We start from the raw sequence: 13334 nt of genomic DNA, 5'->3' as shown, positions 1-13334 counted from the left end.
GCCGCGGCGGGCGGGGCGGGGGGGGGGGGGGGGGGGGGGGGGGGGGGGGGGGGGGCGGCCGTGAGGCATGGGATACAGCAAGGCAAATACCGGCACGAAGGAACCTGGCATGCACAGCCGGCTTCTAGCCGGCGGAGCGCGCATCACCCCATCCCCGTCCCGCCCACCCATGCCAGGCACGCACCTCGTCAGACGCGGTGGGTGCGACCGGCGCGGCCTCGGCCTCGGCCTTCTTTTCGTTCTCGGTCCCCAGGTCCCCTGTGACCGGCCGCCCGCTGCCATCCTCGGCACCAAACATGGCCCACTCGTCTTCTGCGGCGGCGGCGGGTGCAGGCTCGGGCCCCGCCGCTGCAGGTTGAGGGAATCGGGGCGTGGAGGCATTGGCACGGCAAGAGGCAGCAGGAGCTCAGGGTGTTGCAGGATCCAGCCAGTTCCCGGGCCCCGACAGCAGCAGAGGGCGATCCTGCAGTGCTTGGGCCTGCGCTGTACTCATACTTCGCCCCTTCCCCTGCCAAATGCTGGGCCACATCGCATGAGGAGACACTGCCGCGCCCACCTGGCGGCGGCGCATCGGGCACGGCCCCCTCGAAGGCCGGGGGCGGGGCCCCGACGGGCTGCTGCTGCTCGACCACCACGGGGGCCCTGGCGGGCGCCCGGCGCAGCGCGCGCAGTGGGGGAGGGGGCAGCGCGTCCGGCGGGATGGCGAAGCTCACGCCCTCCAGGGGTGAAGTCCGGCCGTTGAGCCTGCAGAGGGACATGGGTTTTGGTGGTGGGGGATCACAGGGGAGGAAGACTGCATGAAGTCCACTCTCGCCGACGCAGTGGCCGCACGAGAGCAGCGCAGCTGCCAACACCGGTACGGACGGAACTGGCTGAGTGGGGGATCCCCTTCAGAATCCACCCTTATCCCCCCTCTCAAAAATAAGAAACACTCACTCTGCTGCTGCTGCGGCGGCCTCCTCCGCCGCGTGCGTGGCCTCGTCCCCGGCGACGCTCCCCGCCTCGCTCGCTCCCCCACCCCGCGCGCCCTTGACCAGGCGCCGGAACTGGCGCTTGGCGTCGGTGGTGGACACGGGCATGGACAGCCGGACGCGGTCGTCCAGGGGCGCGTGGCGGAAGCCGGGCGGGAGCCGGTCCAGGCCCAGGCTTAGTAGGTCGTCCAGCGCGGCATAGATCTCAGGGAAGCGCACCGCCACCTTGGCGGGGGTGAGCGCGGAGCCGCGGAGGAGGCCCGCCACCACGCGGTGCACGGCGTCGAGCGCTTCGAGGCACAGGAAGGCGGAGGCGGAGGGCAGGGTGACCAGGGCCAGGAGGACGCCGTGGACCAGGCGGTACGTCACAGTGTACCGCTCGCCCAGCACCGCCAGGCGGCCGGCGGCGCCGTGGGGCGGGAGGTCGCCAGACCTGTCCAGGAGGAGGTGCTCCATCTCCGGGTCATTGACAGCATGGGCTGCTCAAAATCGGCGTACGTGGACAATGCAGACCCACACCAGGCGGCACCCTCCCTCCTTCAAAGCCAGGGACTCGTGTCTACTCTTGCCTTGGGCAGCATCACCAAGCACAACTCCAAACCAGCCCCTGGCATGCTCATGGTGTGACCTCTTCCCACCAACCTACCCGTCATTGGCAGGGGATTGGGCGAGGTAGGAGGCGATCACCTGCCCCGCCTCGGCCACCGCGTCACAGGCCGTGAGGAAGTGGATGCCCTTCCTGCAGGGGGTGACGACGCGTCGATTCGGCGATCACAGAACGGCATGAGACATTGATATGAGTGTACCAAACAGCTCGGTACTCACGCTTGCACCAGGACGTTGCCACGGCTCTGGTCCTGGACTGGGCGAATGGCCAGGGCCAGATCCAGCCCGGCCACCATGGCGACGCGGAGGGCGCAGGGTCCCGACTTAGCCCGTTTCTACCGAGATCTCGAAACAGACCCGCGTCTCGGTCCCGGATCAGAGCTTTGCAGCAGACCGGCCTCCGCGTTTGAGGGGTGGTTGGGTCTGTGACACTAGAGGTGGGCAGCGACCCAGCACCGACTCGACACTTGCTGCTGCGACCTCCTAGCCATTCTGTTTCACGAGCACGCTGGGGGTGCCGCCTGCCATGATCTCGAGAGCGTTCGCCGAAAGGTTCGATCACTCCAGTCAAGAATTGCGCGCGCTGGATCTGCGAATTCGGTGGTGCACCCCGCTTGACGAGCACTGTTTGGCTGCTGATTTGCGCCAAAACCTGGTCTCATTGCGGTTGCAAGTCAGCGGCAAAGCATTGCCGATCAGCGCTGGGACATCGATGAACCAGCACCTGCATGGGTGATGGGTGCATTGTCACCTGGTCAGCTCGTCACCCAACTGTCAGAAGCATTGGCACCTCGAGGCTTCGACATCATCAGTCCATTAGCACTGAGCTGGTGTGTGACAGACCTGCCCATGTATTTAGTTCTTTCTCATCCCCCAGTTTCTCTTGAGACCTGCACGATGGGGCAAGAAATTCTCACTGACTTCCCCCCCTTGTCGTGCAAGCAATGGCATCAACCTCGAGTAATATGCCCCCACCCACCCCAGGTACAACGACTCGCTGCCCGGCACCCTCTCCTCCAATCGCATTCGTCCCGCTGGTAGGGCTGGCAGTGCTGCATTCGCAGTCCTGGTGGGCAGCAGCGCCGTGCTGTGGCGCCCCTTTCTGCAGCACTGCGCCGCGAATGGGGAGTGGGCGGCGCTGCCGCACCCACTGGAGGCCTACGTCGAGTGCGCCGTGAGCGCTGTGCTGGCCAGGTGTGGTACTCTTGTTCTGCTGTGTGCTTGATGGGCATGACTGGTTAGATCGAGTCGCGAGGAATGGTGCATGCTGGCAGTGGTACAGGCATGGCACATGACCTGGGCTGTGCCGGCGTCCAGACGAATCGCCCTGATCGCATCAGCTGGCATTCTTCCACCACCACATCCCATTCCCACCAATACACCTTCTACAGTCCATAGCCTCCCTCCCACATCAACGCAGTCTGCCCCAGCCCCCTGCACGTGTCGTCTGGTCCCACTCCCAGACCGACTGCCTCGCCGGCGAGGCACCGGGGTACGTGGCCATGCAGCGAGCGGCCGTTGCAGCAGGCACAGCGTGGCTGGACCCCTGCAGCCACCTGCTCGTGCACCCGCGCCACGGCCCCTGGCTCTCCCTGCGCTGCCTCCTCCTCTTTGACGACCTGGCCTGGGCCGAGGCCCAGCCGCCGCCCCTGCCCTGTCCCCTCGCCCCGGGCGTGCAGCAGGCGGTGCGGGCCCGCTTCGAGGCCGCGCTGCATGCCACGAGCCGCGGCTCGATCCCCCAGCGGGACCAGGTCCAGCGGGTCTGGGAGATGTGGGTGGCCACGCGGGAGGCCCTGAGCCCAGGTGACACTCGGGTGGCGATGGCGTGGCGGCTGAGGGGAAGTCTGAGGCAATGTACTGCTGGGACGGGTCATATGTCTGCACCCCAGTCCTCCATCGACGGGCTGGTAGCCAGCTAGAACCACGTGTTGGACGCGGCGCCTCTCTGGACCCCGGCACTGCACAGGGCACCCTGGGAGGTACTGCGACAGCCAGCTGCAGTACCACTACACCCGCAACAAGGTCGTCCTGCGGGACACCATGGAGGCTGTGTCGGCCACCCAGTAACATGTTGCAATCCTTGCAAGAGAAGGGACACGGGTGACTGACGGCGTGCAGAGTCCGGCAGAACACTGCTTCCTCGGCATTCTTAGCTTTACAGCCAGGGCGTGCATCTGTCTGCGTGGCTGGAAAAGGGGTCCAGTCCGATAAAAATAGGCGGGAACACAGGTCAGGGTCTCAGAGTTTCCAGGAGAAGGTCAGGTCGATGGTCTGGGTAGAATGATACACTGCGAGGGAGGGGAGCTCGTTGTCGGCACATGGTCGTCGCACCGGCGTGCCCCGCTCGGCAGTCATGCAGCGGGGGAAGTGTGGGGCCCGCAAGCCTCTTTCGCACATTGCCAGCCGCCTCACGCCAGTCATGCAGGCTGGGCCCTGCGTGCTGCCGCCTGGCTGGGCCAGGACGAGACCCGCCTGTGTGGGCTGAGGTCCGGGCGGCGCCTGCCCTCCTGTCCTCACGAGGCCTGGGCCTGCAGGGAGGCCCGAGGGGACAGAGGCCCGAACCCAGTGCCGAGGCGGCGCGCCACGGGCGTGCTGAACCCCCCGCCGCCGCCCGAGGAGCTCTCCGCCTCCGACCCGGCGCCGTCCTCCTCCGTGTTCTCGCTGCGCCAGTGCGAGGGCGAGAGGACGGCCTGGGGCGACAGGGACGCGCGGCGCCCACTGGCCAGCAGGCTGCGCTCCCCCTCCTCGATGCAGCTGACCAGCGCGCTCTGCTGGGCCTGGAAGAAGGCAGGGGCGATTGCAAGTGAGGGGGGCGCGGGTGAGAGGAGGGGGTTTGCGGAAGGGCTCCGTTGTGCCTGCCAAGTGCACGGTCGAAAACTCTGCTGCGCGCGCCAGGACTGCACCGCCCCTCTCCCCCCTCGCTCCACCCGGCCCGCGACTCACCAGGCCGGCCTTCTCCAGGGCGGCCACCCGCGCCCGGAGCAGCATGTTCTCGTTGTCCACCTGGGTCGCCCGATCCTGCTCCACGCTCAGCGTGTCGGTCAGGTGGGCGATCAGGGCGGTGTGTGGACCCAGGGGACTGACGTTCTGGTCCATGTCGCCGCTGGCTTGCTCTGCGGCGCGGGAGGGGGGTGGGGGGGGTGGATGACGAGATGGGGCCGATGATGAGAACGCGGATGCGTGGCGTGAGTGTGAACATCTACCAATTCAGCATGGTTTGGAAGAAGTGGTACAGGCCGTGCTCTGTACGGTGGGTTTCTGCCTGAGAACTGCACCCCGTACCTGCAGCAGGCGCTCACTCCCGGCCCCTGGGCCCGGCCCCCAACCCACCCACCATTCATGGCCATGGTCAACTGGTTTCGGAGCAGGGCGTTCTCGTCCGTCAGGTACTGCGATTCTCGCTGCAGCTTCTGCATCGCCGCCTGCATGGCGGCCTTCTCGGCGTGCAGCTGCTGCACCAGGCTCGACAACTGCTGGGCCTCCTCAACCGCCACAGACTCTGCCACCTCCACCTGGGGCGGATGATGGGATGTGTGTGGCCAGCGGGCTGCGGGGGATGAAATCGGGCCATGGAAGCTCTCGAGGTAAAAAGGGAAGAACTCCGAACCGTCAACCGACCTTGCTCTTCTCTCCCCGGACATTGTCCAAGTCCGACATCAGGGCAGCGGTTTCGTCCCGAAGAGCATCCACAGCCCGGTCACGCGCCCGCAGCGCCTGCTCCGCCATCGCCAGGAAAGACTCGACCTGACTGTATTTTATGTACTGCCCCGGATGCTGGCCATCACGCGGCGTCGCGGGCATGGCGAAGCCGGGAGCTTCGAACAGACTGTCGCTGGCGAGTTGACAGGAGTCCCGAAAGGCAGCTGCCACAGTCGGCACCTGGGCCCGTAGTCGCTCCTCCATGCCTAGATTATGTGCGAATTGTAAATGTAGACCTTGTACGACGCCCCTTCCCCGGGCGAGCATATGTGCCCAGCAGTTCCGCTTTCTTCCACCGGTCCGTTGGGGTCCTGAGGTCCCGGGAGCGCGCAACTCCCAGATCATGAGGGCGACGACACGGGCCATGCGCGGCCTCATGCACTGCGGCGGGGTGGTACTCGGCACAATCAGCGCATATTGACACCATGGCAACCCTGACTGCCCTGCATGCACCCTCCATTTCCAGGGCATGCCCTGGTATCCCTGGCTTTACTGCCAGGATGATGGCGCTCCCGCAGGCACGCAGACCCCTGTTCAGCCTTCGCAAGGCGGCCATGCCTGCGCGGATATCACAAGGACCAAGGAGCAGGCGTGAGTGTGACGCGGGGGTTGCACATGGCCGCGCAATTGTTGGGGTGAGTGGCTGAGGCCATGTCATGGAGGCCCCTCCCTGCCACTCAGACACCTGTCACCTGCATCGGCCCTCCAGGTGCTCAAGCCTCCTCATCGACAGCCTCTGGCAGCTTCACTCCCGCAATCGCTCCGGAAGACCTCCCCAAAGGTGAGTGCATGGGGCGGATTGAAACCCAGGGAGCGTTCATGACTGATCTTGCAGGCAGGCATGGGGTGTGCCTCAACCCCTGGCGCAAGAACACAGCACCCAGGGCTTGTGTGAACCAACTCTTCCTAATCCATCTGCAGGGGAGAGGAAGGAGGTGCGCATCAACGGCACCAGCATCCTGCTGCTTTGGTACCGTGACACCATCTATGCCCTGGAGGCTCGGTGAGGGAGTGGAGGCCTGACATGGTCATGGGAACGATGGGCATGGTGCAGGGCAGAATACCACAGGTCGGCCATGCATGGCCTGATGTGCCCAAAGGACGACCCATGGATTGTCCCGATCAACCTCACGACCCTCCACTGAAGGTCGCCTGCGGAGGGCGCATACAGCGAGGGCCTGATCAAGGCCAAGCTGACGCAGAACTACGGCATTGAGTGCCCCGCCACCGGCACCGTCTTCTCCCTCAAGGATGGGTCCATTCTGGAGTGGTACCCCACCAACCCGGTGCTTCGAGTCCTGACCCCCTCCAACACCTGCCGCCCCCTCCGCATCTTCCCGGTGCAGCTGAAAGAGGTGCGGTGGGTGTGTTTTGGGGGAGGCAAGACCTGGAGTCGGTGGTTTTCTTTTTGGAGTGAGTAAGTAAGAAGGTGTGTGAAGGCTAGAAGTGCAGTTCGATTTAATACCCCTGGAAGCAGGGCAGCGCCGCTCCCGTCCCTCTTCCTTCTCATCACACAAAAGTATCCCCTTCCTCATTTGCAAAACCAGCACACACACTATCGCATCCACCCGCAGGATGCAATCTACGTGGACGTATCCACCGGAGACTCGGGTCCCGGCTGGCGGGCCGCAAAGGGTGGGGCAGAGGTCCCGCTGGCAGACGACGTGTACACCCTCCAACCCAAGTCCTACGTCCAGGAGGAGGGCGACGCAGGTGAGAGGGGGAATGGGTGCGCAGAGTGCCATTGCAGAGCCTCCCTGGAAAGGCTGAATTGTTAGCATACTTGGCAGGGGGGGGCATCGCGCGGTGGACATCCGGGTCCATGAGCTTGCTCCCGAAGGAGACCAGTGCCTCCGGGGCTTGGCATGCACGCCCAGGCCGCCCAATCCCATCCTCCCAAGAAGCTCATGCCAAACACCACACCACTCCGCTCCAGGGTCAAGGGGCGATGCATGGGGCAGCCAGGTGAGCAAGGCTGCCGTGGTCAGTGTCACCGCGCTCGCCACCCTGGCAGTCCTAGTTGTAGGGTGGGCGCTCTTCAGGTACCTCACCGGCGAGTGAGTGATTGCGAGCTTGCATGCGGTGAGGTGGCGGAGCGCTGCCCCACGAGCTTCAACCCTCCCGGTGTGCTATGTGAGCCTCTGTGAGCTTGACAGACTTAAAGGGACAGTGCATCTGATGCCGCTGGGGTAAGGTGGGTGCACCCCGCCCTCCCAGCCTCGGCAGACCACCGCATGAATCCACAAGGCCATCACGAGCTTGTTGAGTCAAGCCGTCACTCGCGTTGCGGGGGCCCCGGAAGGAAGGGGGGCCGCTGCCGGCAAGCCTTCCTCACCCGCCTCAACCTCGTCCTCGGACACTTTGAAAAAGGTGTAGGAGAGCGTGAGGGCATTGATATGCTTCAGGCGCGGGTCTGTGGCGTATTCTGGGTCCACGTAGAAGAAGATGGGCATGTCGATGGACTCGCCCGGCCTCAGCTTCTGTTCCTGCATGTACGAGGGCAGGGTGCCGCGGTGGTGCAGGGGAGATTGTGAGCGTTGAGGATCAGGGCAGAGGGGCTCAGACCTTGCAGACATGGTGTCAGGCATGTGGCTGCCCTGACCAGACTGACATATGACATCTGGTACTTGTTCCTGCACAGTCTTCTCCGAGAAAGCAATAATTACAGTAAATAATAGTAAAGAGCGCCTCCAAGCCTGGCCCTGTGCCATGTAAACTCCGCTATCGGTAGTTGACGGCCCAATCCAACTCCTCCTACCTCGAAGCAAAAACACTGGATTTTGTTAAAGTACACGCCGGCTTGCATCGGGGTGACATTGTATGTTGAGACTCCTGTGATGGCATGGTCGCTGAGGTTTGTGGCCGTGTAGAACGCCAGTGAAGACTCCCCAGGTCGAATCTGTGCCGGGTGCGAGGATAGGGAGGGGTGTGCTAACAATCGAGGTACAAGAAACACGGATTGCACTGCATGACTGCAAGGTTTCAGAGAGGACAATGAATGCTCATCGATGCAGGAGGCGAACTACGTCGAGACGGCTGAAGTTGCTCTCATAGGCCCCTCTAAACATCACAGTGCCTCCCAACGCTCCCGCGATGCAGAAAGGTTCGACCATCCGCCCTTTCCTGGCTCTGGTAGCATACCACAGCTACTGACCTTGATGCTGCGCTGCGTGGGAACAAACTTCCAGGGCATGCCGTCCGAGACATCGGCGTTGAAGCTGACGGTGAGTTGGCGGGCAGCAGCCGCCGTCTCCACCTCTGCATTCGGGTTCTCCTCCCTGGCTCGGAGCTTGGCCTCCACGCTTGCGCCCTCCTGGACGGTGCCACCGTACCCAGTTGCGGCACAGAACATGCGATAGACGGGGACTGCGCCGTACGTCGCGCCGACCAGCGCCACCGTCATGCCGACCTGATGGTGTAGGATGGGATTGTATCGGATGATAGTCTGCTTGGGTGTATCAATAGCAAGCAAAGGGTGAAGTGGTGCAGATCAGAGTGTCGCCAGGGATGCAACTGTATAAGCGGCCAAAAGGGAATGCTTTGACCACGAACACCAACAGTATACCTCAGCATAATTGCAATTGCCCCCATTGCCAGCCCGGCCTCCCTGGGCATGGCAGGCCACACAGGCATTTCCCCCTCAATCTCCGTCCTTGACACCGCACCAAGTACAAGGCATGCTCAGAGGATGCTGCTTTCGTCCTCTCATACACATGTTGAGGACCGTGCAGGGACCTTCCAGTGGTGAAAAGTCTGCGCGCTATTCGTCGCTGGGTATCATGAAAGACCTGAGGAGGCAGTTCTCCCCTTACAAGCGCGGTGATGGCGCCAGACGGCACGGGTCCTCGAAGATTTATCTGGCAAACACCCCTTATGGCATGTCTGTGCAGGTTTTTGAACCTTCTCAGCATGCCGAGGGAGGGGCGTGACCACTCGCACTGCCGTGCAGGGGACACGCAGCCCGGCCGAGTGTTGGTGTTGGTCTGACCAGCAGGTCGGTGCTTTGTTTACAATTGCATCAAGGAATGTAAAATCACACCAATTTCATCGTCGTGGGGTTTTGCTTCCTCGAGGGAAGTGCACAGTAGCCTATGAAAATGTGTCGCGCCCTCTGCCACGAGATCATATTGTCGATTGTGCGTGCGGTGGAAACGGAAGAATTCCAGAAGCCCAATCCCAAACAGGCAGGTACTGTCATACTTTGAGCATGGCAGGAGGGACCCGATGTTTGTGAAGCAGCAGGTGGGTCATGGTGGAGGGGTCGGTGCATGCATAAGGCCGAGACCTTTGGGAAGGGAACTGGGCGCCCCTGCAATGAAGGATACTTCCCATCGCCTGGAGCTTTGTAAACCTGGGCTCGACTCCACTCCTCAACATGCCCCACCCCTGGAGCAGGAAGGCCTTGAATTAAATGCTACACATATGCTGCGATATTTTGTCTAGCTCCTCTTCGACGACGATGTGTCCTTAGGGACAGGCACCTGCGGTCCCCGCTGCCCCAGCCAGCATGTGCCACAACATCGACAGCTCCTCGGCCGTCTGTTCCAGCCAGGATTTCCCGGTATGACACCCAAGATAAGCGCGGAGGCCATGGAGGTCCCCATCCAGCTCCCGAAATCCCCTCCCTCGCCCTTCGCCTCGGCTGCCCGGGCCGCGACGGAGGGCCGGGGAGTGGCTGAGATGGGGGCCTTCGACGCCCAGCGAATCGACCGGGCACCCCTCCACCCCAGCTCCGCGCCCATCGACCCCTCCAAAGCCCTCGGAGAACCCGTCACGGGGCCCGGGGGCGGGGGCTCGGAGGCCTGCCCGTCCCCCTCCACCAACACCTCCCCCGGCACCCCTGGGAGGCTGCCACCCCCCCACCCACCCCGCGCCGAGCCCCCGAACCCCTACGCCCCCAGGGCATCCCCAGCCCTGCCCAGGAGCCCAGTGACGACAAACGCCTGGCAGGTGCTGCGCCAGCGCATCCTGCGGCCCACCCGGAACCTGAGCCTGGACGGCAACGAGGGCCGGCGCGCAGCCCCAGGCCCAGGGGACGCCCATGGTGACGGGGACGGCAAGTTTTCGTGGCGCAACATGTCCATCTCTGGCTGGACGAGGCCCAGCATCTCGGCGGGGCCCGGGGGTGGACAGCCTGTGCAGGTCCAGCAGCCACAGACAGCCGAAGGTGATCCGCGAGGGATTTGGATGCAGGTTTGGGTGGTGTAGGGCGGGGAGGTCACGAGGGCACGATGGGCCGGCACAGCATGAGCCATCGTCGCTGGATGTCCCACCTGCTCCCTCTCTGTGTCGAGCACATCTGCATGGCAAGGCCACATCAGGCGCATGGCATGTGGTGGAGTCATTGGGAGCAGACTCCCGGGAGGGTGACATGGCCCCCCCCCCCCAAATGCCCTCCTGCTTGCCACGCCGTTGTCAAGCGGATTCCTTGCTGTCCCCAATGCCTCTCAATCGCCACCGTGCCGAGCATCCCCAACCCCTCCCCTTCAAATTCCTCCCTTTCCTTCCACCCCAGGCCACGCGCGCGCGGCCGCACAGTACATCCTGGACTCGCCGCGGACCTCGGCCAACCCCGCGGCGCCCACCGTGGCCGAGCGCGCGGCGGCGGCGGCGCGCACCCTTCCCCTGCTCACCCCCTTCGTCCCCGGCACGCTGCGCCGCCAGCTGGCCAGCAACGTCCCGCGCCAGCTGCCCAGCCTGGCGGCCGCCATGGCCGCGCCGGACGGCGCGCCCGCGCCCGCCGTCTCGCAGGCCATGCTCCCCGCGCTGCAGCGCCAGCTGGGCGCGGTCATGATCGCCGACGTCACCGGCTTCACCGCGCTGACGGAGCTGCTGAGTCAGCAGGGCAGCGTGGGCCTGGAGCTGCTAACCAAGTGCATGAACCGCTACTTCACGCAGGTACGATGTTTGTGGGGGACTGGGGGGTCCTGTGGTGGGTGCCGGGGACAAAGCGGGGCGGGCGCGGGCCGGGGGGGGCGAGCCAGCGCCCAAGGCATCTGAGATGCCGGGAGATCCTTGTGACCTGACACTCGCCACGTTGCCGACCCCTGGCCCCCCTCTTACCACTCCTCGCAAGCCCTTACACCCCCCAAAATCTCCAGGTGATCGACCAGATCCTGCTGTACGGCGGCGACGTCATGCGCTTCGCGGGCGATTCCATGATCGTACTGTTTGCGCCCACGCCCGAGGAGGCCAGCTCCTCCCTGGACGGCGGGCTGCAGTGCGCGCTGCTGCGCGCCGTGGCCTGCGCCTACACGCTGACCCAGCGCTACGGCGCCATGCGCATGCTGCCCAACGGCGACGTCGTGGAGTACGTGGCGGAGGAGTGCGGCGCGCCAGGCGGCGGCGGCGGCGACGGCGCCGAGGGCGCCGGCCGCGACGGCGACGCCTCCGACCTGGGCGCGCCGCGCTCCTCGGCGGCGGGCGGCGAGCGCCTGCTGAGCCCCGTGGGCAGCCTGCTGGGCAATGCGGGGCGCCCCGTGGCGGCCACGCTGCTGGGCGCCGCCGACTCGGTGACCATCGCGGTGGAGGGCATCCTGGTAGGCGCCGCCTCGGCCGCCAGCAAGTCCATGGCGCGGCACCGTGAGCGCAGCGGCGCGCGCAACGCCGCCGCGCTGTCCGCCGCCATGGCAGCCGCGCGCGACGGCGCGGGGGCGGGTGCGGGCGTGGCCTCGCCGCCCTCCTATGCCAGCGGCGAGCTGGAGTCGGCCTCCTCTGACGCGGGGGCCAGCCAGCGGGAGGCCAGCCTGCCCGGCACGGTGCCCTCCTCGGGCAACACCGAGGCCGGCGCGCCGCTGCGCGCGGGCGCCGAGCGCCTGCACACCCGCCACGCCAGCTCGGGCTCGGCGGGCAGCGACCCTGACGCGCCGGGGGCCGGTCAACCCAGCGGCGAGGCGGGCAAGGAGGCGTCGTCGCTGGCGGTGCCGGCGGCGGCGCCGGCAGCCAATGCCGAGCCGCCCTCGTCGGGCAGTGGGGCCACGGCGGCGACGTCCTCGGCCACGCCGCCGCCGCCCGACGCCGGCACCGCACCCCTGGGGCCCAGCCTGGCGCAGGAGCGCGCGCTGCAGGAGATGGCGCTGGCGCGCCTGGCAGAGTACACGGGATCGCTCAAGTCGGTGCGGCCGCCGGAGCTGCCGGCGCACCGCGGCGCGCGCGCGCCGCCCCCTGGTGCCCCCGCCTCGCGCTCGCTGCCGGCGGGCGGCGCCGACGGGCCGGCGGGCGAGGGCGCTGAGGGGGGTGCTCCGATCCGTGTGTCGGCCTCTGAGCCGGTCATGGCCCGGCCCACCAGCAACGGCGGCAGCGGTTCGACACCCCACCTGCCGCACGCGCCGTCCTCGTGGGACGGGCGCGTCTCGTCTCTCGCCTCCCTCAGCTCACAGTCGTCCTACACCTCGGCCTACGGCGGCGGGCGCGCGGGGTCGGGCCAGTTTGGCGGCGGTGGGCCGCGCTCCTCCCAGCCCACCATCACCGAGGAGGAGGCGCGCAGCGAGGCCGGCACCTCCGCCGCGGGCGAGGGCGCGCCCTCCAGCGCGGGCGGAGCCACGCCCGGCCGCGGCCTGCAGGCCGAGCGGTCGGGCCCCTCCGATGCGCCCTCCTCGGATGTGACCTTCCCGGACCTGCCCCCGCTGCGTACGCCCAGCGGCACGGGCGCCGGCCGCGGCCGCGGCGCCGGCGTGTCCCGCCAGGTCACCCGCTTCTCGCTGGCGGAGGGCGCGGGCGCCGCGCCGGGCGCAGGCGTGCCCGAGTCGCGCCAGCGCTGGTCGCTGGGCGGCGTCGTGCGCTCCGCCAAGGGCCTGCTGGGCGGCGTGGGGCGGGCCGTCACGCCGCACGGCTCGCGGCGCGAGAGGCGCGAGGCGGTGGAGCGGCGCGGGCCGCCGCCACGCGGCGCGGCTGGGCCTTACGCCGCGCCGCGCGAGACCGTCAGCTCCTCCTCCAGCCTGGTGGGCATGGCCAGCCTGGCCCAGCTGTCGGACCAGCTGGGCGATTACTCGGCCCGTGTGGCCAGCACCTCCAGCCCCCTGGGCTCCGGCGGCGCCGGCGGCGAGTCCGGCGCCGGCG

General features: G+C 66.3%; 6 protein-coding genes across 6 annotated transcripts in view; 3 read left to right on the top strand and 3 right to left on the bottom strand.

The window, feature by feature from the left end:
- F751_3475 (hypothetical protein) overlaps window positions 1-1873 on the bottom strand; it is a gene marked incomplete at both ends in the record, with an annotated part of 3289 nt that extends 1416 nt beyond the window's left edge. The window contains 6 exons of the mRNA XM_011397852.1: window positions 185-348; window positions 557-617; window positions 714-744; window positions 937-1404; window positions 1618-1710; window positions 1797-1873. Of these exons, the coding sequence (XP_011396154.1) occupies window positions 185-348; window positions 557-617; window positions 714-744; window positions 937-1404; window positions 1618-1710; window positions 1797-1873 (894 nt within the window). The remainder of the gene's footprint in view (window positions 1-184; window positions 349-556; window positions 618-713; window positions 745-936; window positions 1405-1617; window positions 1711-1796) is intronic.
- Window positions 1874-2103: 230 nt separating this feature from the next.
- F751_3474 (hypothetical protein) lies at window positions 2104-3644 on the top strand (the record flags this gene model as incomplete). The annotated part of the gene is made up of 4 exons (XM_011397851.1): window positions 2104-2129; window positions 2562-2771; window positions 2998-3380; window positions 3544-3644. The coding sequence occupies 4 exons, from the start codon at window positions 2104-2106 to the stop codon at window positions 3642-3644; spliced, it is 720 nt and encodes a 239-aa protein (XP_011396153.1).
- Window positions 3645-4090: 446 nt separating this feature from the next.
- F751_3473 (hypothetical protein) lies at window positions 4091-5480 on the bottom strand (the record flags this gene model as incomplete). The annotated part of the gene is made up of 4 exons (XM_011397850.1): window positions 4091-4354; window positions 4521-4690; window positions 4912-5089; window positions 5196-5480. The coding sequence occupies 4 exons, from the start codon at window positions 5478-5480 to the stop codon at window positions 4091-4093; spliced, it is 897 nt and encodes a 298-aa protein (XP_011396152.1).
- A 296-nt stretch (window positions 5481-5776) lies between these two features.
- F751_3472 (hypothetical protein) lies at window positions 5777-7337 on the top strand (the record flags this gene model as incomplete). Its single annotated transcript, XM_011397849.1, has 5 exons — window positions 5777-5867; window positions 6198-6279; window positions 6424-6631; window positions 6851-6989; window positions 7213-7337. 5 exons carry the CDS (start codon window positions 5777-5779, stop codon window positions 7335-7337), a joined length of 645 nt encoding a protein of 214 aa, XP_011396151.1.
- Window positions 7338-7543: 206 nt separating this feature from the next.
- Window positions 7544-8628, bottom strand: F751_3471 (Cytochrome c oxidase assembly protein ctaG; the record flags this gene model as incomplete). Its single annotated transcript, XM_011397848.1, has 3 exons — window positions 7544-7762; window positions 8107-8175; window positions 8431-8628. The coding sequence occupies 3 exons, from the start codon at window positions 8626-8628 to the stop codon at window positions 7544-7546; spliced, it is 486 nt and encodes a 161-aa protein (XP_011396150.1).
- A 1211-nt stretch (window positions 8629-9839) lies between these two features.
- F751_3470 (Adenylate cyclase type 10) overlaps window positions 9840-13334 on the top strand; it is a gene marked incomplete at both ends in the record, with an annotated part of 8967 nt that continues 5472 nt past the window's right edge. The window contains 4 exons of the mRNA XM_011397847.1: window positions 9840-10418; window positions 11028-11174; window positions 11378-11601; window positions 11719-13320. Of these exons, the coding sequence (XP_011396149.1) occupies window positions 9840-10418; window positions 11028-11174; window positions 11378-11601; window positions 11719-13320 (2552 nt within the window). The remainder of the gene's footprint in view (window positions 10419-11027; window positions 11175-11377; window positions 11602-11718; window positions 13321-13334) is intronic.

This window comes from Auxenochlorella protothecoides, assembly GCF_000733215.1.
Source record: "Auxenochlorella protothecoides strain 0710 unplaced genomic scaffold scaffold36, whole genome shotgun sequence".
NCBI lineage: Eukaryota > Viridiplantae > Chlorophyta > Trebouxiophyceae > Chlorellales > Chlorellaceae > Auxenochlorella > Auxenochlorella protothecoides.
This window is presented reverse-complemented; position numbering and strand designations above follow the sequence as displayed.